The sequence below is a fragment of the Martes martes genome, assembly GCF_963455335.1.
Source record: "Martes martes genome assembly, chromosome: 3".
Taxonomy (NCBI): Eukaryota; Metazoa; Chordata; class Mammalia; order Carnivora; family Mustelidae; genus Martes; species Martes martes.
In genome coordinates, this window is record NC_137890.1 from 79,821,175 (window position 1) to 79,846,052 (window position 24,878).

The following is a 24,878-nucleotide window of genomic DNA, read 5'->3' on the forward strand; positions in this document are numbered from 1 at the left end:
GGGGAGGTGGGAAAAGAGAGAGCATGCAAGGATGTGAGTAGGAAAAGCACAGAGATGAAAGAAAGGGTTGGGGAGGAATGGAGAATTGTGCATTCCTGACAATTAAATCCATCCAGTCAGTCTGAGGTTTGATCAAAATGGTTATACAGGGGCGCCTGGGTGGCTCAGTGGGTTAAAGCCTCTGCCTTTGGCTCAGGTCATGATCCCAGGGTCCTGGGATCAAGCCCCACGTCGGGTTCTCTGCTCCACAGAGAGCCTGCTTCCTCCTCTCTCCCTGCCTGCCTCTCTAATTAGAATCTACAGTGGTGGGGACCTCCAGGTGATAGTGAGGTACTCAATAAGCAGAATGTGAGAGGGAATAGAAAGGATTAGAAAAAAGGGAAACATTAGTAGTGCTGGCATTGGAGTTAAAAGATTTAGGGATTAGAGAATAAGTCTGTTTTTACCATGAAATAGCAGGAATTAAAGGCCACAATACCAGATTGATTAGATGGTTAGATGGTTGTATATCACACCATCTAAGAGTCCTAGTGGTAGGACAAATTTTTGGAGGTCATTTGTTTATAAGTGATTTTCTAAGTTCATGGCCTGTAATTCAAATGACAACTTTAAGCTCAGAAATCAGCCCGTGAAAGGGAGTTTTAATTTTACCTCCTCTACTTTTTCTTATTCACTGGAGAGGATATTTAACCAAAATTGGAAGGGATGACAATTCTTCTTCTCGAGAGTCTTGAGAAATGTCATGCTTGTGCAAGTTATAGACATACAGGCATGTGGAAAATGGTAACAATGAGATAGGGTGTTTTTTTGTATCTAAATATCCTAGAAGGAAAAATATTGGATTTCTTTGAAAATAGTTTTCATGCCTTGCTATCAAAGAGTGTGAGGTTTGTGCTTTTACTTCTTGGTCATTTTTAATATACCAGGAAAGAATAGGACTGCTGCAAGGTGGAGGACAACATGAAAACCAAGAGGCAGCATTAACAGCAGTCCGTCCTGTTATGAGACCATTTGAGGGGGAGAATAAATGAGTAACTGACTCCTTTTAGTTGGTAGAAATTCAAAGTTTGTTTATTTACACAAGAAAGAATGGAGTTGGGTAAAAAGTTAATTAGTCAGGAACAACTTAGATATTAGGAAGTATAAAGAAAGGCAGCATTTGTTTTAGGATTTGGAAATATACTGTATTTCCATGTGGGTTAGTTATTTTTGTTACTCTCTTAATAGGCTACATATTAATTTTAGTATAAATAGAATTGTTCTATAAGCTAATAATGTATACGCCCTTACTCAACTTCTTTCAGTTCTTCTAATACACTATATTCTCTCTCATACTAGGACTTTGACAGTCCTGTGACATTTACTGAGAAGACTCTCACCCACTCTCCCTTTCCTGTCTCATTTGTGTACTTTCTGTAATTTTACTGCCAAAGCACTTAGTATGTTCTGGTAGAAATTAATGTTTGTCTTATTTACCACTGTTTTCCTGCATATACTCAGTATCAGTTCATTAAAATAATAATATGTCTGTTACTGTATCTGTCTCACATATAAAATGTTCAGAGTATTAATAAAATTCAGTTTTCTGATTATTATGATATATGAGTATGGACTCATGTAATTAAAACATGCCTCTTAAGTCATTTTTGTAGTAGTAACTTAAGGGAAAAGAAAAGGAAAGTCATGAATAAACCAGTTCTAAAGAAGATAGGGGTTCACATATGATACTCTCAATAGATGCTGAAAAAGCATTTGACAAAGTACAGCATCCCTTCCTGATCAAAACTCTTCAAAGTGTAGGGATAGAGGGCACGTACCTCAATATTATCAAAGCCACCTATGAAAAACCCACTGCAAATACCATTCTCAATGGAGAAAAACTGAGAGCTTTTCCGCTAAGGTCAGGAACACAACAGGGATGTCCATTATCACCACTGCTATTCAACATAGTACTAGAAGTCCTAGCCTCAGCAATCAGACAACAAAAAGAAATTTAAAGGCATCCAAATCGGCAAAGAAGTAGTCAAACTATCACTCTTTGCAGATGATATGATACTATATGTGGAAAACCCAAAAGACTACACTCCCAATCTGCTAGTACTTGTACAGGAATTCAGTAAAGTGTCAGGATATAAAACCAACGCACAGAAATCAATTGCATTTCTTTACACCAACAACAAGACAGAAGAAAGAGAAATTAAGGAGTCAATCCCATTTACAATTGCACCCAAAACCATAAGATACCTAGGAATAAACCTAACCAAAGAGGCAAAGAATCTATACTCAGAAAACTGTAAAGTACTCTTGAAAGAAATTGAGGAAGACACAAAGAAATGAAAAAATGTCCCATGCTCATGGATTGGAAGAACAAATATTGTGAAAATGTCTATGCTACCTAGAGCAATCTACACATTTAATGCAATCCCTATCAAAATCCCATCCATTTTTTTTCAAAGAAATGGAACAAATAATCCTAAAATTTATATGGAACCAGAAAAGACCTCGAATAGCCAAAGGAATATTGAAAAAGAAATCCAAAGTTGGTGGCATCACAATTCCAGACTTCAAGCTTTATTACAAAGCTGTCATCATCAAGACAGTATGGTACTGGCACGAAAACAGACACATAGATCAATGGAACAGAATAGAGAGACCACAAATAGACCCTCAACCCTATGGTCAACTACGACAAAGCAGGAAAGAATGTCCAATGGAAAAAAGACAGCCTCTTCAACAAATGGTGCTGGGAAAATTGGACAGCCACATGCAGGAAAGTGAAATTGGACCATTTCCTTACACCACACACGAAAATAGACTCAAAATGGATGAAGGACCTCAGTGTGAGAAAGGAATCCATCAAAATCCTTGAGGAGAACACAGGCAGCAACCTCTTCAACCTCAGCCGCAGCAAATTCTTCCTAGGAATATTGCCAAAGGCAAGGGAAGCAAGGGCAAAAATGAACTATTGGGACTTCATCAAGATCAAAAGCTTTTGCACAGCAAAGGAAACAGTGAACAAAACCAAAAGACAACTGACAGAATGGGAGAAGATATTTGCAAACGACATATCAGGTAAAGGGCTAGTATCCAAAATCTATAAAGAGCTTAGCAAACTCAACACCCAAAGAACAAAGAATCCAATCAAGAAATGGGCATAGGACATGAACAGACATTTCTGCAAAGAAGACATCCAGATGGCCAACAGACACATGAAAAAGTGTTCCACGTCACTCGGCACCAGGGAAATACAAATCAAAACCACAATGCGATACCACCTCACACCAGTCAGAATCACTAAAATTAACAAGTCAGGAAATGACAGATGCTGGCGAGGATGCGGAGAAAGGGGAACCCTCCTACACTGTTGGTGGGAATGCAAGCTGGTGCAACCACTCTGGAAAACAGCATGGAGGTTCCTCAAAAAGTTGAAAATAGAGCTACCTTATGACCCAGCAATTGCACTACTGGGTATTTACCCTAAAGATACAAACATAGTGATCCAAAGGGGCACGTGCACCCGAATGTTTATAGCAACAATGTCCACAATAGCCAAACTATGGAAAGAACCTAGATGTCCATCAACAGATAAGTGGATAAAGAAGAGGTGGTATATATACACAATGGAATACTATGCAGCCATCAAAAGAAATGAAATCTTGCCATTTGCGACGACGTGGATGGAACTCGAGGGTATTATGCTTAGCAAAATAAGTCAGTTGGAGAAAGACAACTCTCATATGATCTCCCTGATATGAGAAAGTGGAGATGCAACATGGGGGTTTGGAGGGTAGGAAGGGAGAGAGACAAACCATGAGAGACTCTTAATCTCACAAAACAAACTGAGGGTTGCCGGGGAGAGTGGGGTTGGGAGAGGGTGGTTGGGTTATGGACATTGGGGAAGGTATGTGCTATGGTGAGTTCTGTGAAGTATATAAACCTGGCAATTCATAGACCTGTACCCCTGGGGCTAATAATACATTATATGTTTATAAAAATAATAAAAATACAGTAAAAAAAAAGAAGATAGGGGTTCAGATCATCCAGTATTTTTGAGTATTCTACATATGTCTCGCATTCGGTATGCACTGTATAGAACACAAAGGAGCTATAAAACTAGCTGCTCAAGGAAAGCAAGTGTCAAAATAAGGAAAGAGAATTAATATTAGTTAGAAAACTGCGATCAGCCAAAAAGGAGCTGTTTACTTTGAATTTTGTTGATTTTGAACTTAGAGGTTTAAGCAACTGGAATTCTCATTTTTCCCCCATTTCGGTTGTAGTCAGTGAACGTCACTGTGTCAGGGTAAATAATAGGTACAGTAGCCGTAACTGTGAAAAGGAAGTAATGTGTGTCTAGGAAGGATGTTGTGGTCCAGGTCGGACCAGTACTTTAAGGAAAGTAGTCCAAGGTGAGAGTATGCTTTTGGATTTCACAGATAATACTCACATTCTGTGTCAAGATTGCTATATTGACATTGGTGTTTATGTTAAGTGCTGTGTTGTTTTCTTCCATTTGCTTAGGATACAGTGCCCAGCCATGGATAGGAGGTTAGTGTGGTAGTTAAGGGATTGAAACACTTTGAGTTGGACACCCCAGGTATTTTATCCTGGCTGTGCCATTTCCTTTAGTTGTTGTATATACTCTAGTATCTGTTGTTCAGTTATTGGACTAACCAAAATCATTGACGTAGAGTGCTTTATTAGTATAGTCCCTAGCACATAGTGAGTGCTCAATAAAGGTTAGCATCCAGTATTGTCTCTATCAGCATTGAGTCAAGGTCTAGGTGCCATTGCCTGAGATAGCCAGAATCTTACACTGACAATACTTTACCAGTTCTTATCCTTTTAGCACTCTCCATCCATGATGTAAGTATATTTCTGAAAGCAGAGCTATTTATCAGACATGGTATATTTTATCTTTGTGAAAAAGCACTTTACTTGATCTCTAGCCTCTTTCTTTCTTCTGCCACACTGTTCCTTAAATACACCAGGCTTACCTAGGAACGAACACACACACACACACACACACACACACACACACACATCTCATGGTCTTTGATCTTACTTTACCTCTTGCTCAGGATGCTCTTCCTCCAGAGAGCCCCAGGCCTCACTAAACTGCACCTCATTTAGTCTCTTTAAATGTCACCTCTTTAGAAAGTCCTCCTCTGAGTATCCTATCTAAAATACTACTCCTTATGACTCTTTTATCCTGTTTAACATTTCCTTGTGGCATTTCTCATTAGCTCACCTTATTTTCTACATATATTCATTAACTGTCATTTCTTTCATTAACCGGAATAGAAGTTCCTTCAGGTTAGATTCATTCACTGTTTTGTCTTCATGCCTGAAAGAGTGGTAAGTAGACAATCACGTAAATATTTATTAAATCAATGATTGAAAAATTTGGAGGCTGTTAGACCTAAATACTAAAGTACTCTGTAAAGATTATTCTGGAAGTAGCTAAGTTGGGGAATCATACTGAGAAAAGTCTTAAAATGCAGTTTCTTTTTCTTTTAGGATAATGTTGTCTCTGGAGAGATGGGGAAAAAATTGTCCCTTCGTAAACAGCGCTTCATGCAGTTTTCTTCACTGGAACATGAAGGAGAATATTATATGACACCACGAGACTTCCTCTTTTCAGTAATGTTTGACCAAATGGAACGTAAGTTGTTTTTTGGATTTTTTTTAAGTTTTTTTTAAAAATCAAACATTAAGGCTGATAAACTTCTATTTTTCAGAATTGCTAACAGCTTTTCTTCATTTTAATTATAATAATTCTTTGTGCCATGTATTTGCTTATTATTTAGACTTTACATTCTTCATGACACAAGTGTAGTTAAACTTTTTATGTATTTACCTAAGAAATACTTGTTTTGTTTATGGGTTTTTCTAAAGAGCCAAAGGAAAAACAGGTAAGTTTTTAATGTCACTAAATATGTTAATAGAATAATTAATTTATCTAAGATATTAGTTTTTGGTAGTATTGATGTTTTAAAGTGAGCAAAGAATAAAACCAGATTAGGGATACCTGGGTGGCTCAGTCGGTTAGGCTGCTGTCTTCCGCTCGGGTCATGATCCCAGGGTTCTGGGATCGAGTCCCACATCGGGCTCCTTGCTCGGCAGGGAGCCTGCTTCTCTCACTGCCTCTGCCTCCCTCTCTGCCTGCTTGTGTATACTCTCTCTCTCTCTCTCTGGCAAATAAATAAAATCTTTAAAAAGAAAAAAAACAGAGCATTTGGGCAGGGGGGACCAAAAATACAATGAGATGCAAAAATCCAAAAGCTATAATTGCGTAATTTTAATTCATAAACCATCAACTTTTAATTATTCCAAATGATGTTAGAAATTCTTAGTTATATTACCTAAACTAGTTCCTTTTACTTTGCAGAAAGTAAATATGGCCCTATACTCTGTGCCCTCTATTATAAAAGTATTCTCTGAAAACTTCTTAACTTCCTGCCACCTGCCAGGATGCTGGAAGTACTGCCCTGTAGGTAGCTGTATGTGGGACAGCTGATACGGGCTAGGCCGAAGTGAGCAGTAACAAGTGTAAGTTGAGTTGAAAAAGACTGTGAAGACTTGGGAAGTTATTTTCAATATTGAGAGATGACTTGAATAAAAACACAATGTATGATTATGACATGCTGTGCATAGTAAGTTCATCGGTCACTAAAATCAAAGAATTGTGTTACGGAGTGGTGACAGATCAAATTGGAAAACAGATAGGGGCCATATTGTACAGGGCATTTCAGTAACCTTATGCAACCACAACCATCAGAGACTTGTATATTTGGTTGGAATGAGTGGACATCATCTTTGACCAGTGAGGGAGCAGTGAAGGTTTGTGAGCAGAAAAATAAATAAATAAATAAATAAAATAAATATAGGTTATTTTGGAGGGGAGTTTGGCTGTATGTATCAAAATCCTTAAAACATGTATTCACTTTGTGAGAAAACTTCTAGAAAACTAGTCTAAGTAAATAACTAGAGAGATCAAAAGGTTTTTTTAAGGTAGTTTACTTTCCAGCGTGTAAAGAGCTTGAACATCGTCACTCCTGTCCTCACAGCAAGAAAAAAAGCTGAAAAACTGAAAGTCAGCAGTTCTTAGATCCATCAGAGAATTGAGAGAATTGAGACCATTAGGCATAGGAACATGAAAACTGGAGACGGACAGATACAGAGATGCAGAGTTTACCTAGAGCAGAAACTACCCAGAAACCACCACTGCAGCCAGCATCTCGTGGGAATAATTAAAGAGTGATTTGGCTAATTGCTAGAATCTGAGCATGGGCTAGCTTGAGAGATGAAAACTTGTGAAGACCTAGCCCTGACAGTCTTATGTACTTTTGGGAGTTTTACCTAGTAGAGCCCCACTAAGAGTGAAGATCTGAGAAAAATCTTCCCTCAACAGGAGGGGAAAAGTAATCATTTTGAAACAATTCCAGAGCATTCTGTTCTCCTTAGCAAAGGCCTGCACAGACAGGAAACTTTTACCAAAGTCTAACCAACCGAGGTGAATGGAAATGCCCAACTTTGGCCTTCCTGTCTCACTTTTGGAGGAAAACAGAAAACTGAAAGCACTTCTGAGATCCCAACTCTGGGACTGAGGATCACAACCCTGGGACACAGGCTTGGTAACAGACTGAGACCTAATCATAAGATTATAAGACTCCCCCACACCTCACCACACACCAGGCAGGCTCCTGTCTAAAGGGGATACAACAGAAAGAACTGTACCTTTCAGACCTTATATATGAAGGAGTCTCTAGAGAAATGAGAACAACAGAGGAGACAAAACAAGGACACCAGAGGAAATGTTTAAAAACCTCTGACACCTACAACTATAGCAGACCATAATCTCATCCTAATGTTATTCAGATAAACATAGAACCTCATACTTAAAATATCTCCTAAGTAACGTTTACCTGATAGATCTTACCTGGCTCTCAGAAAACTCAGCTGACATTCTAAAAGGCAAAAGGCAGTGTGAAGAGACAAAGTAAGCATCAGAACCAGATTCAAATATAGCAAAGATTCTGGAATTAGCAGACCAGAATTTTAAATAACCATGATTAATATATTTAAGTGCTTTAATAGAAAAAGTACATATAATAACAGGTAACGTATGCAGAGATGGGAAAACTCTTAGAATCAAAAAGAAATGCTAGAAATAAAAAACAGTATAATAAAAATGAAGAATGCCTTTGATAGGCTCATTAAAATAATGCTCTATGCCAAGGAAATAATCAGTGAGCTTGAAGACATGTTAATTGAGATTTCTTAAACTGCAAAGAAGGAAAACTGGAAAAAACAATGTCCAAAAAGTATGGTACAATTCAAAAATTGCTAGTGCAATACCAGAAGAAGAAAGAACAGAAGAAATATTCAGAGTTATTAACAGCTGAGAAATTTCCAAAATTATTAATAAACACCAAACCACAAATTCAGGAAGCCCACAGAATTCTAGGCAGGATAAATATTTAAAAAAAAAAAAAAAAAACCAAAAACTCTATACCTAGGCATATATGCTTCAAACTATAGAAAATCAAAGACAAAGGAAAAAATCTTAACAGAAGTCAGAGGGGAAAAAGACCTTACCTAAAGGGAAACAGGGTTAAGAATTATATCATACTTCTCTTCTGAAACTATGGGATGGGGGAAGAGTTAAGATGGTGGAGTAATAAGGGGATCCTGGGACATAGCTACATCAACATCAAATCATTTTAAACAACTAGGAAATCCATCTGAGGGGGGAAGAAAAATCTGCACAATTAGAAGGAGAGAACGTGACATATGTGAGCTTCAGAGAGTGAATTGGGAGAGAGAAAAGCCGTAGTACTGCAGAATGGTGGGAACCCCTTTCATAGAGCAGAGTCAGGGATGGAGGGAGAGTCGCATGAGGGCTGGAGCAAGGCTCAGTGGTGTGGGGTGTGGGGATACCCTGGGTCTCTGGGGAAGAGAATGTTCCTCTTCATGGAGTGGATTTGGAAGAGGATATTTTGTCTTTCCAAAGACAAAACCCACCAGGCAATACTGAACCTCCATTCAACAGCAGGGGACGGAGGCACCCGCGAATGGCAGATAACCTGTTTGTGGCTTTTTCAACATAGACTCTGAGCACATATGTAGGTGTGCAACTGCTTTTCTGGGACAGAAAGGTGCCAGATGCAGCCCTGTGAAGCTCTCTTTCAGTGGAAGGGAGTGGGTCCACATGCCACCAGGTACTTTCAAGACTTGTTTTGAATCCCAGCTGCCAGCCAGAGATACAACACTGGAGGATTAGCCTCAGGCAGGCCAACAGCCAGGCACAGATAGGCTGAAGGCAGGATTCTGATGAAAGCCTGGGTCACAGAAGAGGAGATTGTTCACTTTTCTGTGGGGGCCTCCTGAAGGGCAGCAGCCTCGAGTGTCCCTCCCCTGTCAAGAGGACAGGTTGACACCATCTACCCCACCCCCAATGCCCAACAGCACAGTCAGACTTCAGACAGAAACACAACCCCTGTAGTCACTTACACCAAACTCTGCACCGCCCCCTCTGCACTCCCCATGCGCTGGCAAGGGAATCTTTATAAGGGCAGGTCTGACTATGAGCCAGTGCAGCAGGTCTCTCCCTCAGAAGACAACACAGGCCCTCCCATGCATCAAGGCTACTGATTGTAGAGTGTTCCAAAGCATCAGCTTCATTTCAGCTTCCCACCCCCACCCCCCCGCCACTATTTTCCCCCCTCTGGCATCAGGCTTGCAGTTTTTTGTTCATTTGTTGGCTTCTTTCTTTTTTAGTTTTTTGGATCAGCTTCCCTATCCTCCCAGTTTCTTTTTCTTTGAAATCAGGCATATACTTTTTGATTTGTTTGCTTGTTTATTTGTTCCTTTTCCTTTTATCTTGGATTGGTTTTCTTTCTTTTCTTTCTTTCTTTCTTTTCTTTTCTTTCTTTCTTCCTATTAGGCCTATCTTAACAAACAAATCCAAGAACAACAACTTAATGATCTAAACATGTCCCATCGCAAGCAAGAGGGAACTCTGCAGAGGACTGGCCCGTAGGAAAGAGCAGCCAAATACAATAGCAGATGCACACAGCATGCACCAGAAACACTTCCTAAAGCACCAGGCCTTGGGCAGTGTCATATAGTATTACTCAGAAGCAGGAAACATAACAAGCTTTCATAACATGCAAAAGACAGAAACCTAAACATTATGACAAGGTGGACAAATTCTCCCCAAAAAAAAGCTCAAGAAGAAACCACAGCCAGGGATTTGCTCAAAACAGATATAAGTAATGTATCTGAACAAGAATTAAGAACAACAGCCATACTAGCTGGGCTTGAAAGAAGCATAGAAGACACTAGAGAAACCCTCACTGCCAAGATAAAAGACCTAAAAACTAGTCAGGCCGAAATAAAAAATGTTATAACTGAGATGCAAAATCAACTGGATATAATCACAACAAGGATGGAAGAGGCAGAGGAATGAACAGGTGATATAGAAGATAAAATCATGGAAAATAATGAAGCTGAAAGGAGGGAAAGAAAACTGTTAGATCATGAATATAGACTTAGGGAACTCAGCGGTTCCACAGTACCATAATATCCATATCATAGGAGTCCTAGAAGAAGAGAAAAGGGGGCAGAAGATCTATTTGAGCAAATTATAAATGAGAATTTCCCTAATCTGGGGAAGGAAACAGGCATTCAACATCCAAGAGGCACAGAGAACTCCCCCTCAAAGTCAACAAAAACAGGTCAACACCAAGACATATCATAGTGAAACTTGGAAAGTACAAAGGTAAAGAGATAATTCTAAAAGCAGCTGGGGACAAAAGGTTCTTGACCAACAAAGGTAGACACGTAAGGTTAGTCTCTGTCCACAGAGACCTGGTAGGCCAGAAGGAAGTGGCATGATATATTCAATGTGCTGAATGGGAAAAATACACAGCCAGGAATACTATATCCAGCAAGGCTGTCATTCAGACTAGAAGGAGAGATAGAGTTTTCACGCTCCCTCTCTGTCTCTCTCTGTCAGATAAATAAATAAAATCTTTAAAAAACATATATTTAGGAAATGTTTGGTCAGTAGTATGAGTGTTCCAGAAAGGTACAGTAGAATGATAACTGGAAAGAGATTATTGGATTTGGTCACTAGTATGAGTCATTAGGACCCTAAAGAGAGAATTAGAAGGACGAGAACAACAGGTATAGATAGCTTTTTCTAAAAATTTTGGTTATAAAGGGGACAAAACAGAATGATAGTATAGGAGAAAACAAAGGATAATGGAAGAATTCTTTAGAAATATTTTGTAGCCAAAGAACTCTTGATTATCAGAAATGTCAGTGCTGTGTCCTGTACTATAATTTATGCTCATTTTTTCATATAAGTGTTTCGAGTAGAGATTATAAAAATTGATCATCCTCCTCAAAATATTAGGGGATTATATACTTGTAAATAATATGTATTAGTGTTTGTTTTCTCTTCACCTAATTCAGTGGTTCGCTTCTTTAATTTTCATTAAACATTTGTATTTTCTTCTTCATCAGCTATTATTCTTGTGCTTAAAGTCATCAAAGAATCCCTTCCATTTTCAGTTGAATCTAGTTTTTGCTTTACCTTACTTTAGCCACAGACCTATGCTAGTCTTCTAATCAAGTTCAGAGTTTATATGGCTCTTTTCTTTGTTTCATTGTTGTTTTTATGTAACCCTTGATTTAACCAATTTAGGTTCTTATAATGTTTGCACTTTATTAATTGCTTTGGAATGCAGTTAAACTCTATCAGAAGGCATTTAGCTAAATCAAGAATTCAGTAATTGCAAGCCAAATAATACATCCTTTATACCTATGATGTACTTCACCTTTATTTTTCATCATGGGTAAGAAGAAGAAGAATCTTGGTGCATTCCTGCGGATCATACTGAACAGCAAAACAAGGAAAACCAGAGCCAACCCAGTGACCTATGATCTTCGTGTATAAACAGAAAGAAAAAAAACAATCTGAGATTTATTAGATCCTAAACTCATTTTTGGCTAGTTTGTATCTTTCAGAACTTTTTGCAAATAATATACTTTGCTAATAGTAATTGATGGAGATATAAATCATCCAAGTGGATGCTGGATGCTTATTCTTCATTTTTTCCTGGATTTGGGGAAGATCAGTGTCATCCTTAATTCGCTGTTGCAAACTCTAAATACTATAAAAGCATACTCCTTTGAGAACTAGGTTATGTGGTTGAAACACCATTTTTCCTTATTTAAGTTCTTTTACACTGAATCCCAAGTTGCTGTTTTCTACTAAATTTGTTCAGCCTTACAGTTCTTTTGTTCTCAATTCCAGTGAACTGTATTCTTATCATTCATATCCTATAACCATTATCTGAAATTGCTTCAGTTTAGAAATTGCAATTACAGAAGTCCACTCTCTGGCAACAATGTTATCAATTATCCTTCCACCTTACCCACTTCCTAATATCCAATACACCTATTCTTGACCTCAGAAAAGCTTCTAATCTCAATTATTCCATTATTCTCAAACTCTCAGCTCTTCTGGATTTTCCTCCTTTTCTGTAGCTACACTGTTCTTTTGTCACTCACTAATAATTGCTTTCAAATATCTTTCTCCTCTGTCCTTTTTATTGAACCTAGCCTGCTGAGAACTATTGGGAGAAAATCACATGGTTCTGCAGATTGAAGCCACTAAATTCATGTTTTTCAACTTCACCTAGATCGTCTAAAGCATTTATACATCCCTAATTAGCTTTTTCCTGGTGGTATGCTCCTCACACCCTAAGACTGGTTCCCCCACCATCTCCTCTAGTTTTGTCATTATTTTATCTCTACTGCCTCCTTCTCTGAAATTTACTAGTAGTCTTATGTCTTTACTATCTTGTAAAATCCCTAATATGATCATACTTGTCTCTGGTTATTCTCTTATCAGCCAGATTTCAGCCATCTATACTCCTTCCTTTACAGCCTACTACTCCTTGGTGCACCACAACCTCGCTGCTTCTCTCACCTTTCTACTGAATATTATTTTTTAGATTACCAGTGACCTCCAAATTGCCAAGACCAATGGCTATTTTTTCTGCCTGCTTCTTAGTTGATCTTTCAACAGCATTTACTCCCTCCTTGAAACTTTGGTCTCCCTGTGACACACATTTCTTAGGTTTTTTTCTAACAAATGTATTCATTACTTCTCAGTTGTTTTCCTGGTTCCTCTTCTTCCTGTCAACTCTTAAATGCCCATGCTCCCTTCAGCTCTACTCACTTTGTACGTAATCCCTGAATGATTTTATTGTCACTCATGACTGCAACTACTTAAGTGACTGTTACCGAGGTATCTCTGTCTTTAACCTCAAACTCTGCTGGCCACTAGAATCACATATCTTAGCCACCCACTAAACACTTGGGTGTTATCTCCATAGGCATCAAGAACTCAACATGTCTAAAAATGAATTCGTCATCTTTCCCATCAAGTCTTTTCTTTTCCTGTATTTTCTTTGTGATGGCACAACCTTCATCACTTTCCTAAGTCACCCAGAGTGTTTTGTGAGTTTTTGTAGACATCTCCATCTCCCTCATTTGTATATCCAGTTCATCACCAAGATCTGCTTATTCTGGCTCTTTAATTTCTCTTTACTCAACTTTCTCTATTCTTATTTACTTTGCCTTATTTTAGGCTTTCAGCACTTCTCCCTGGATTATTGCAACAGCCTCCTTTCCTTCCATCTAGAATCTTTTTCCCATACCAGTAATTGATCCTTTTACTCTCCTACTTAAAATTATTTAGTGTTTCCCATAACTTTTAGCCTAACACTCAGAGCCCTTGTTGCTCTGACATGTGCCTACTTCTCTATATTGTGCCCTTTGTTTCATTCATACAGCGCAACTTAAAAACTAACCCTTTTGTAATAAAGCTATGTATGTAACAAAGCAACAGTATATCCTTGCCATGAGACTTAAATTTTATTTGGAGAAATGTTATTGGAAATAGTCAAATTTTACAAACCCAAAGGCATCCTACAGAATGGGAGAAGATATTTGCAAATGTCTTATCAGATAAAGGGCTAGTATCCCAAATCTATAAAGAGCTTATCAAACTCAACATCCAAAAAAAAAAAAATCCAGTCAAGAAATGGGCAGAAGACACGAATAGACATTTCTCCAAAGAAGACATACAAATGGCCAACATTCACATGGGAAAATGCCCAACATCACTTGGCATGAGGGAACTACAAATCAAAACCACAATGAAATAACACCTCATGCTGGTCAGAATGGCTTAGATTAACAACACAGGAAAATAGATGTTGGTGACACAGAAAAAGGGGAACCCTCTTAAATTGTTGGTGGGAATGCCAACTGGTACAGCCATTCTGGAAGACAATATGGAGGTTCCTCAGAAAGTTAAAAGTAGAGCTACCCTATGACCCAGCAATTGCACTACTAGGTATTTATCTAAAGGATACAAACAGTAGTTCGAAGGGGCACATGCATCCCAATTTTTACAGCATTAATGTCCACAGTAGTCAAACTATGGAAAGAGCCCAGATGTCTGTCAACAGATGAATGGATAAAGATGTGGTACACACACACACACACACACACACACACACACACACACACAGGAATATTATTCAGCCATCAAAAAGAGTAAAATTTTACCATTGGCAACAGCATGGATGGAACTAGAGTGTATTATGCTAAGTGAAATAAGTCAGTCAGAGAAAGACAAATACCATATGATTTCATATGTGGGATTTTAGAAACAAAACAGATCAACATAGGGAAAGGGAAGGAAAAATAAGAAAATAGGGAGGTAAACCATAAGAGACTCTTAACTATAGGGAATAAACTGAGGATTGCTGGGGGGGACGTGGAGGGATGGGGTAACTGGGTGATGGGCACTAAGGAGGGTACTTGAAGTAATGAGCACCGGGTGTTGTACGCAACTGATGAATCACTGAATTCTATCGCTAAAACTAATACCACAGCATGTGTTAATTAAATTGAATTTAAATTAAAAATTTTAAAAACAGTCAAATTTCTTATAACTTTTTCTCATGGTAATTTTAACAGGCAACTTGTTTTAGTAGAATATGATGTTGTATTCCTTGTACATTGTAATATTAGTGAATTAATTTTGGCATAGTCAGAATTAAAAGGTTGCTGAGAATGTGTTTAGGAGTACCATAAAATGTCTTTATACTGTTAAAACATTATATTATGTTAGAAAATTAAGATTTTGTGTTCAAGCATACTTTTCTTTTTCCCATTGTGCTAAATTAAAGGTACTGTTCTGTTATAATATGCGTACCTTATACATATTATATAATGCTTTAACATATTATATAATGCCTTAGAACAAATGCTGTTTTAATAGCATAGAAGGTTGTACAGTGTCTGTCTACCTTAAAAATTTTGTTGAAATTTGTTATAAATTTTTGAAATTATTTCAATCATTTGCAGGCATTGCAACTGAGATTAGAAGCTTTTCTATTTCTCATAAATCCAAGTTAGATAGATACATGAGGCTGAATTTTTTAAATTTAGCATTAAAATATTTTATAAAGTGTAAAGTTATTTGTCTACCACTTTAACTTCTCTAACCAAAATGTTTATTACTCTTTTTTTTTTTAGCTCAGTCTATTCCAGCTACACGGCTGCCTTGCTTTACCTCACACAACAAATACACTCCCACCCTAGGGGCTTTGCACTAGATGGTGCCTTTGTCTGAAACACATTTTCCAGATATCTCTTGGCTAATCCCTCCCTGTTTGCTTCAATTGCCTTCTCAGTGAAGAAATGTAATCTGATACCACACACACCCCCATCCATTCATTGTGCTGCCCTTTTAATCCCTCTTACGTTGTTCAGGTTTCTCTCATAGCATTTTTCACAGTCTAATGTATACTATATCTAATTTACTTATTTTCTAAGTTTATTGTTCATTGTCTCTGTTCTACCCCTAGAATGCCTGTTTCATAACAGCAGAGATTTTTGTCTCTTATACTCAGTGACATAGACTGAATGCCCAGAAAAGTCCTTGACACATAGTAGATATTCATTAACAAGAGTTTCTACTAGACTTCCAAGAAGAGATAACGAGTAAGCAGTTAGATACACAAGTAAGAAAGTGAATGGAACCAAAAGTGTAAGTTTAAGGCTTTTCAGTAAATTCATGCTATTTAAAATTAAGAGACTTAATGAGACTGCAAAAATAAGGGGTAAAAAGAATGCGCCCTGAGCTTTTCTGGCACTTAGAGTTGGAGAGGTGAAGGAGAAAGCAGTTAAAGAAACCAAATAGGGGCAGTTTAAAAAGGAAGACCAGTAAAGTAGTGTTGCAAAGTGCAGGAAAGTGTTTCAAGGTGGAAGGAATGATCAACCATGAAAAATGTCAATGCCAAGTCAAGTAAGACAGGAAGTAAGAATTGACCGTTGAGGGTGCTGTGGGCCAGATAGCAAAGTACGAAGATACTGAGTTCGCCTCTTCCCATAAACAGATCAAAGCTACAACTCTGAGAACAACCTGAAGACTAGGAGAATAGCTGTTCCACAACTAAAGACATGAAGGAAAAGCCAAATCAAGACAAGTGGGAGGGGCAGAGACATGATTAGGTGGGGAATCAAATCCCCAGCATAGAAAATTGCAAGCCAAAGGGATATCAAAGGCACAGAGGTTCACCCTGGGGAGAGAGGGGATCAAGCCCCACATCAGTCACCCCCTCCCTGGGGATCTGCACCGTGAAGGCAAGCCCCCATAATATCTGGCTTTGAAAATCAGCGGAGCTTAACGCCCCGGACTTCAGTTTTTTGGAATAGTTTGAGTTTATCTTTTCAGAGAACCAGCTCTTAGTTGTACTGATCTTTTCTTAAGTTTCTGTTTCATTTATTTGTCTGATCTTTATCATTTCTTTCCTACTACTAACTCTCACCACTTTTATTCAACATAGTACTAGGAGTGCTAGCCATGGCCATCAGACCAAAAAAAAAAAAAAAAAGGCATCCAAATTGGTAAAGAAGTAGTAAAACTGTCCCTATTTGCAGATGGCATGGTATATGGAGACCATAAGGACTCCACCAAAAAACTGTTAGAATTAATAAGTGAATTCAGTAAAGTCACAGTAATACAAAATACAAAAATAAAGTCACAGAATACAAAATTAATATACAGAGATCTGTTGCATTTCTCTTCCCTAACTACAAACTAGCAGAAAGAGAAACCAAGAAAATTGTCTCATTTATAGTTGCACCAAAAAAAGAGATGCCTAAGAATAAATTTAACCAAGGAGGTGAAAGACCTATACTCTGAAAACTATAAGACATTAATGAGAGATACTGAAGATGACACAAATAAATGGAAAGGTATACCATGTTCATGCATTAGAAGAATTAATATGGTTAAAATGTCTATATTTCCCAAGCAATCTACAGATTCAGTGCAATCCCTATAAAATTCCAATAACATTTTCTCACAGAACTAGAACAAATTATCTCAAAATTTGTATGGAATCACAAAAGATTCATAGTAGCCAAAACAACCTTGAGAGAACAGCAGAGCTGGTATCATACTCCCAGATGTGAAACTATACTGCAAAGTCATAGTAATTGAAACATTATGGTACTAGCACAAAAATAGGCACATAGATCAATGGAACAGAATAGGGAGCCCAGAAATAAACCCACACTTATGTGGTCAGTTAATCTACAACAAAGGAAACAATTACAAAATGGGGAAAAGACAGTTTCTTTAATAAATGGTGTTGGGATATCTGGACAGCTATATGCAAACCAGACCATATGTTATGCCACATATAAAAATACAATGAAATGGATTGAAGACATAAATGTGAGACCTGAAACCATAAAATTCCTTCAAAAAAAAAAAAATAGGTGATAAACTTTTGGACGTTGGTCTTAGCAATATTGTTTTGAATCTGTCTCCTCGGGCAAGGACCACAAAAGTAATAATGATCAGTTGGGACTACAGCAAACTAAAAAACTTTTGCACAGCAAGGAAACTATCAACAAAATGAAAAGATAGTCTACTGAATGGGAAAGATAGTTGTAAATAATGTATCTGATAAGGGGGGTATTTCCAATCTGATTTAAAAAATGGATTGAGGTCTTGAATAGACATTTAAAAAAAAAAATGCATGGCCAATAGGCACATGTCAAGATGCTGAACATCACTAATCACCAGAGAAATGAAAATCAGAACCACAATGACATCACTCTACACCTGTCAGAATGGCTAATATCAAAATAGATAAGAAATGTAAGTACTGGCAAGGATGTGGAAAAGGAACCCTTGTGCACTGTTGGTAGTAATGTAAATTGGTGCAACTACTATGGAAAACAGTATGGTGGTTCCATAAAAAATTAAAAATAGGAATACTGTATGATCCAGTAATTTCACTTCTGGGTATTTACCCAAAGAAAGTGAAAACACTAATTTAAAAAGGTATCCACCCCTGTGTTCATTGCAGCATCATTTACAATAGTCAAGATATGGAAGCAACCCAGATGTCCATCAGTGGATAAATGGGTAAAGATGCAGTGTATCTTGGGACAAATGATAGCTATACTTGTGAACATCGCATAATGTATAAACTTGTCAAATCACTGTGTTGTACACCTGAAACATACACATGAAACTAATGTTACATTGTGTGTCAGCAATACCCATAGAAAAAAGAAGGGGGAGAAAAGATGCGGTATATCTTTTATACCACAATGGATATTATTGAGCCATTAAAAAAATGAAATCTTATCATTTACAACAACATTGATGGACCTAGAAGGTATTAGGCTAAGTGGAAAAAGTCCGAGAAAGACAAATACAGTATGATTTCACTTATATGTGGAATCCAAACACCAAAACAAAACAGAAGCAGATTCATAAATACAGAAATCAAGCTGGTGGTTGCCAAAGAGGAGGACAGTTGTAGGATGGGTAAAGAGGTGAGGGGGGATTAAGAAGTACACACTTCCAGTTATCAAATAAATGGGTCAGGGGAACATAAAGTACAGCATAGGGAATATAATCAGTAATATTGTAATAACTTTATATGGTGACAGATGGTAGCTACACTTGTGAGCATTTCATAACGTATGTTAAATGTTGAAACACTGTGTTGTATACCTGACACTAATATAATATTGTTTGCCAACTATACTTCAGTTAAAAAACAAATAAGTGAATGGATTGACCACTGGATATGGCAACATGAGGGTTTATTAGTGACTTTCATAGGAACAGTTTTGGTGGAGTGATGTGAAAATAAAAGCCTAACTAGAGTCATCGGTAATGTAAATGGGAAAAGAGAAAATGGAAGAAAGACAGACACTGAGGGGTTTGCCATAAAGGAAAGGAGAAAGTCGAAGCAGTAGATGGAAGTGGAAGTGAGATCAAGAGAGGATTTTTTTTTTTAAGACAGGAGAAACAGTTGTGTATGTGTTGACAGATGAGAGGAAAACTTGACAGTGCAGGAAAGAAAGAAAACAATTTCTAGGACAACATCCTTGAGAAGCTAAGAGAAGAAAGAGACTAATAACACTGTGGAAACTTGGCATTAGAAAAGTCATACTACTTGGTGGGAGCTTATAGAAGTTATGTTTCTGGGGCACCTGGGTGGCTCAGTCGTTAAGCGTCTGCCTTCGGCTCAGTCGTAATTCCTGGGTCCTGGGATCAAGCCCCGAATCGGGCTCCCTGCTCCGTGGGACGCCTTCTTCTCCCTCTTCCACTCACCCTGCTTGTGTTCCCTCTCTCTCCGTGTCTCTCTGTCAAATGAATAAATTTTTTTAAAAAATCTTGAAAAAAAAGAAGGTGATTTTTCCATTTCTCAGTCAATTAAGAATCCAGGTCATCAGCTGAGAGTGAAGAAGGGGTTGAGGTTTTGGAGTTTTGCCAAGTAGTCTTCTAAAACAGTATGGTTTGATTGTAAGGATTGAGAAATGTAATATGATCACCAATAGCCTTATTATAATCCCAGTTGAGATCATTACTTATGAATATAAAATGAATCTAAATCAACTGATTGTGGTTACTTTTCTCTGTGTTCAGCTGTGCAGTGTGGGGATGGAGAAGGCAGAGAGTTGGATCTAACAAGGGTTGGGGTCAGCCAAGAGTAGATGACAAAGGGAAATAGAAGCAAGGGAATGATTACAACAGTTGGCCATCAAAGCTCAGCCAGGTGGAAAGTTACAACATAAGTAGGCAAAGAATAATGAAAAGATGTTGGTATCAAATAGATCGGAGGACCCAGTAGGATCAAGGCATGGTTGGAGTCGGCATGCAAAGATGAGGAAAAAAAGAACAGTGGTATTATTATATAGCATAGTTGATAGTACAGGTCCTAGAATAGCACAGAAACTGAGTTTGGATGCTGACTCTGCCTCTTAGTAGTAGTGCGACTGTGGGTAGTTATTTAAGCTCTTCAAGCCTAAATTTCTTCATCAGCGAAATGGGAATGCTGTTAGTACCTATCTCAAAGTCTAAAGATTCGGTAATGTCATACAAGTAGGGCGCTGAGTTCCTGGCATATAGGGAGCTCTGAAATTTTAGCTAATTCATAAAATTTTTATTCTTCTTAGGGAAGATGCAAAAATATTGGGAATTATATCTGAATTCTCGAATTATGAGTGATTTTAATTCTTTCATTCTTTTCTTTATCTTTTAAAGATTTTGCAGTAAGCATTATTCCCAAAATTGCACCTCCACACACAATAAGTATTTTAGTTTTAGCTCAACTAAAGTTTCAATGGTTAGAAACTGAAAACCAAACATTAATGAGTTTATGTAGCTTTGCAAAACCAGAAGTGTCTGGGCTGAGATAATAGAGTGATTTTTACCTTAAGAACTCTTTCTTAAGACAGAGAAAGCAGATGTTTGTAGCTCTTGTTTATGTGGCTACACTTTATAATCATTATTGGTAATAATAATTGAGGGAAAACTCAGTGCTACCATTACCCCATAAAAAAAAAAAAATACCTGTTCCACCACTTGTTGGACTTTGATTTTAGCTTAATTCTTGAAAAGTTTTTTCCCACAAACAGGAGCTCTTTTATAATATAAATCCCCTTAAGAATGAAGTCACAACTTAACCCTCTGTTACTAAAAGCCAAGAGCAAGCAAAAATGAGTCACAGAAGAGATGCCTGAGAGTGTTGGAAGAGAGCAATAAGGCCAATAGAGAGATACCACAGGAATTTTGCCCCATGCTGGTCCTGACTGTTTCTTACCTCTATATGTTGGATGCCTATATTTATACTTACAACATAGATTTTATTGCAAATAAATAAATAAGTCAAATTCAGTTTAACCTGTTGGCATTGACAATTTACTCTGAAAAGGGTTGTAATTAGGATGGCCATAGAATTTATTATGGTGCCTGTGCCAAAGTTGCTTATGTCTTTGTGGATTTATCTTTGACTTTTGAAATTCTATAAATGAATCTTAAATTTTAAAATGGCTGCAATTAAAATACATAGTTCTTATCTTTGCCACTATTATAGTTGTTGATTTGGGGCAAGTCTCCAGTTCTCTCTGAGATTGTTTCCAGCTCTGTAAAATTAGGTATAATTTGATTCTTTCTAATCAAATGTGATAACAAAGAATTTTATAAACTTGCTTGAGAGTAAATTCTCCTGGAGCACTTGTTAAAAATCTCAAGTTCTGGGGGCACCTGGGTGGCTCAGTGGGTTAAGCCTCTGCCTTTGGCTCAGGTATGATCTTAGGGTCCTGGGATCGAGTCCCGCATCGGGCTCTCTGCTCAGCAGGGAGCCTGCTTCCTCTCTCTTTCTCTCTGCCTACCTCTCTTCCTGGCTCTCTGCCTACTTGTGATCTATCTCTCTCTTTCTCTGTGTCAAATAAATAAATAAAATCTTTTTAAAAATTTTTAAAAAAAAATCTCAAGTTCTGTTCCTGCCTCCCCTGATGATGTTGGTTCCAAAGGTTTGAGATAGGACCCTGGGATCAGTCAATAAACACCATCTCCCTCTCTCTGCCTGTCTTTGTTATATTCCTAATCTGCTTCCTGTCTCTGAATTTGTGTACTAGATACCGCATTAATGGAGTCATACAGTATTTGTTCTTTTGTATCTGACTTCTTTCAGTTAGCATAATGTTCTCAAGGTTCATTATGTTATAGCATATATTACTTCAGTTTTTTAATGGCTGAATATATTGTATTTTATGGATATGACCTTCTTTTTTAATCCATCATTTGATGGTTATTTCTACTTTTTGGTTATGATAGATAACCAAACACTTCCCTGAACATTCATGTATAGGTTTTGTGTGTGTGTGTTTGTGTGTGTGTGTGTACATAATGTTTTCACTTTTCTTGGATGTATACCTAGGAGAGGAACACTAAGTCATATGGTAATTCTGTGTAACTTTTCGAGGAATTGCCAGACTATTTTCCACAGAGGCTGCACCATTTTTATGTGAGGGTATGAGGGTCCTACTTTCTCTACATCCTCCTCTAAGCTTGTTATTTTCTAATTTTTGTTTTTCATTATAGCCATCCTAGTGAGTGTAAAGTGTTATCCTGTGGTTTTCATTTGCATTGTCCTAATGAATGATACTGAGCATCTGTTTGTGTACATGTTGGTCACTTGAATGTCTTTGGAAAAATGTCTTCATACTTTTTTACCCATTTTTACTTGGCTTATTTAGCTTTTTAGTGTTGAGTTGTAAGAGTTCTTTATAAATTTTGAATACTAGACCATTGTCAGATAAATGACTTGCAGAAATGTTCTCCCATTTTGTATGTGTTCTTTTCCCTTTTTTGATAGTTTCCTTTAACACATAAAAATGTTTAATTTTGATGAAGTCCAGTTTGTCCATTTTTTCCTTTGGTTGCTTGTGCTGTGGTGTCATATCAAAGAAACTAACTTTACTGTAAGTTCATAAAGATTTTCACCTGTTTTAAAAGTTTTATAGTTTTAGTTCTTATATTTAGATCTATGGTCCATTTTGAGGTAATTTTTGTATATGATAAGAGGTAAGAGTACAAATTCATTCTTTTGCATTTGGTATCCATCCAAGCTGTCCCAGTACCATTTGTTGAAAAGACTGTTTCCCTAAAGAAGTCTTACACCAACTTCTTTCTTTTTCAGTGAAAAAATTAGGGATGATTTTACTGAAATATTTCATCATTTGTTTTTTAAATGCTGTTGTGTGACTAAGAAGAGTTCTATATAGTTGTTTCTATAGGTTTTCTTAAAGGGACAGTAGGGCTTAGGCCCAATTACATCTCCCCAATAATAAAACCTGCATTTTATTTTTCTAAGTTTTTCTTAATATATTTACTCATTTTTAAATAATCTCTATACCCATCTGGGGCTCAAACTCATGATCCTAAGATCAAGAGTTGCACACTCTTCTGACTAAACTAGCCTAGTGCCCCAAAACTTACATTTTTTTTTTACATTTTTTTTTCTAATGATTTTATTTATTTGGTGGGGACACGGAGGGGGAGAAGCAGACTCCCTGCTGAGAGGGAGCCCAACATGGGGCTTGATCCCAGGAGCCTGAGATCATGACCTGAGCCAGAGGCAGCCACTTAACTGATTGAGCCACCTAGGCGCCCCTAAAACTTAAATTTTAAAGAAACTTCTTAGTCTTTCTCACTCTTTTTAAATTGACTAGAGCTTATGCTTAGTTTCAGTTTACTAGTTGTGTTTGAAGTAGATTCTTCTCTAGTACAATTGGTCCTTGAACAATACAGTTTGGAGTGCCAACCCCCCATGTAGTCAAAAATCCATATATAACTTTTGACTCCCCAGTATCTCCATTACTATTAGCCTTATTGATAACATAGTCAAAAGCACATATTTTGTATGTTATACATATTTTACACTGTATTCTTACAATAAAGTAAGCTAGAGAAAGAAATGTTATTAAGAAATATCATAAGGAAGAGAAAATACATTTATAGTACTATGTATTTATTGAAAAAACCCGTGTATAATTGGACCCGTGCAGTTCAAACCTGTGTACGTTCATTGTTGGGGCACCTCTGAGACAGTACCCTGTCTCACATAGCCCGTTGTGATTTCAAGATATTCTAGATTTCCTTCAGTTTTAAGTTTATGCTTCAGATTTCTTATATTGAAATACCAGTCTTTGACAAGGATGTGGTGAAATTGGAATCTTCACACATTACTTATAGAATGTAACCTGATGCAGTCACTTTGGGAAATAATTCAGCATTTCCTCAAACTATTAAACATAAAATTACCATATGGCCCAGCACTTCCACTCCTAGGTGTACCATTCAAGAGAAGTAAAAACATACCTCCACACAAAAACTTGCACATGTAGCAACGTTATTCATAATAGCCGAAAAACAGAAACAACCTAAATGGCCACCAGCAGATGAATGGATCAACAAAATGTGGTAGATTCACACAATGAAATATTATCCGACTCTTTTAAAAAATGAAGTACTGGGACACCTGGGTGGCTCAGTCGGTTAAGCACCTGCCTTTGGCTCACGTCCTGGGATCGAGTCTCGCATCAGGCTCCCTGCTCGGCTGGGATCCTGCTTCTCCCTCTCTCTCTGCCTGCTGCTCTGCCTACTTGTGCTCTGTCTCTCTGTCGAATAAATAAATAAATAAAATCTTTAAAAAAAATAAAAAATGAAGTACAGTGAAGTACTGATATATGCTACAACATCCATGAACCTTGAGAACATTATGCTAAATGAAAGAAGCTAGTCACAAATGTAACTGTATGATTCCATTTATATGAAATGTCCAGAATAGGCAGATCTATAGAGACAGAAAGTAGATTAGCAGTTCCCTAGGATTAGGGGAGGAAGAGTGACTGCTAATGGGTTTTCATTCTTCTGGGGTGATGGCATCATGTTCTGAAATTAGATT

General features: G+C 37.5%; 1 protein-coding gene across 1 annotated transcript in view; it reads left to right on the forward strand.

Moving 5' to 3' along the window:
• Positions 1 to 24,878, forward strand: part of MICU2 (mitochondrial calcium uptake 2) — a 143,086-nt gene that overhangs the window by 31,610 nt on the left and 86,598 nt on the right. Inside the window, exon 2 of the mRNA XM_080797885.1 lies at positions 5,518 to 5,662. Coding sequence (XP_080654011.1) covers positions 5,518 to 5,662 — 145 coding nt within the window. The remainder of the gene's footprint in view (positions 1 to 5,517; positions 5,663 to 24,878) is intronic.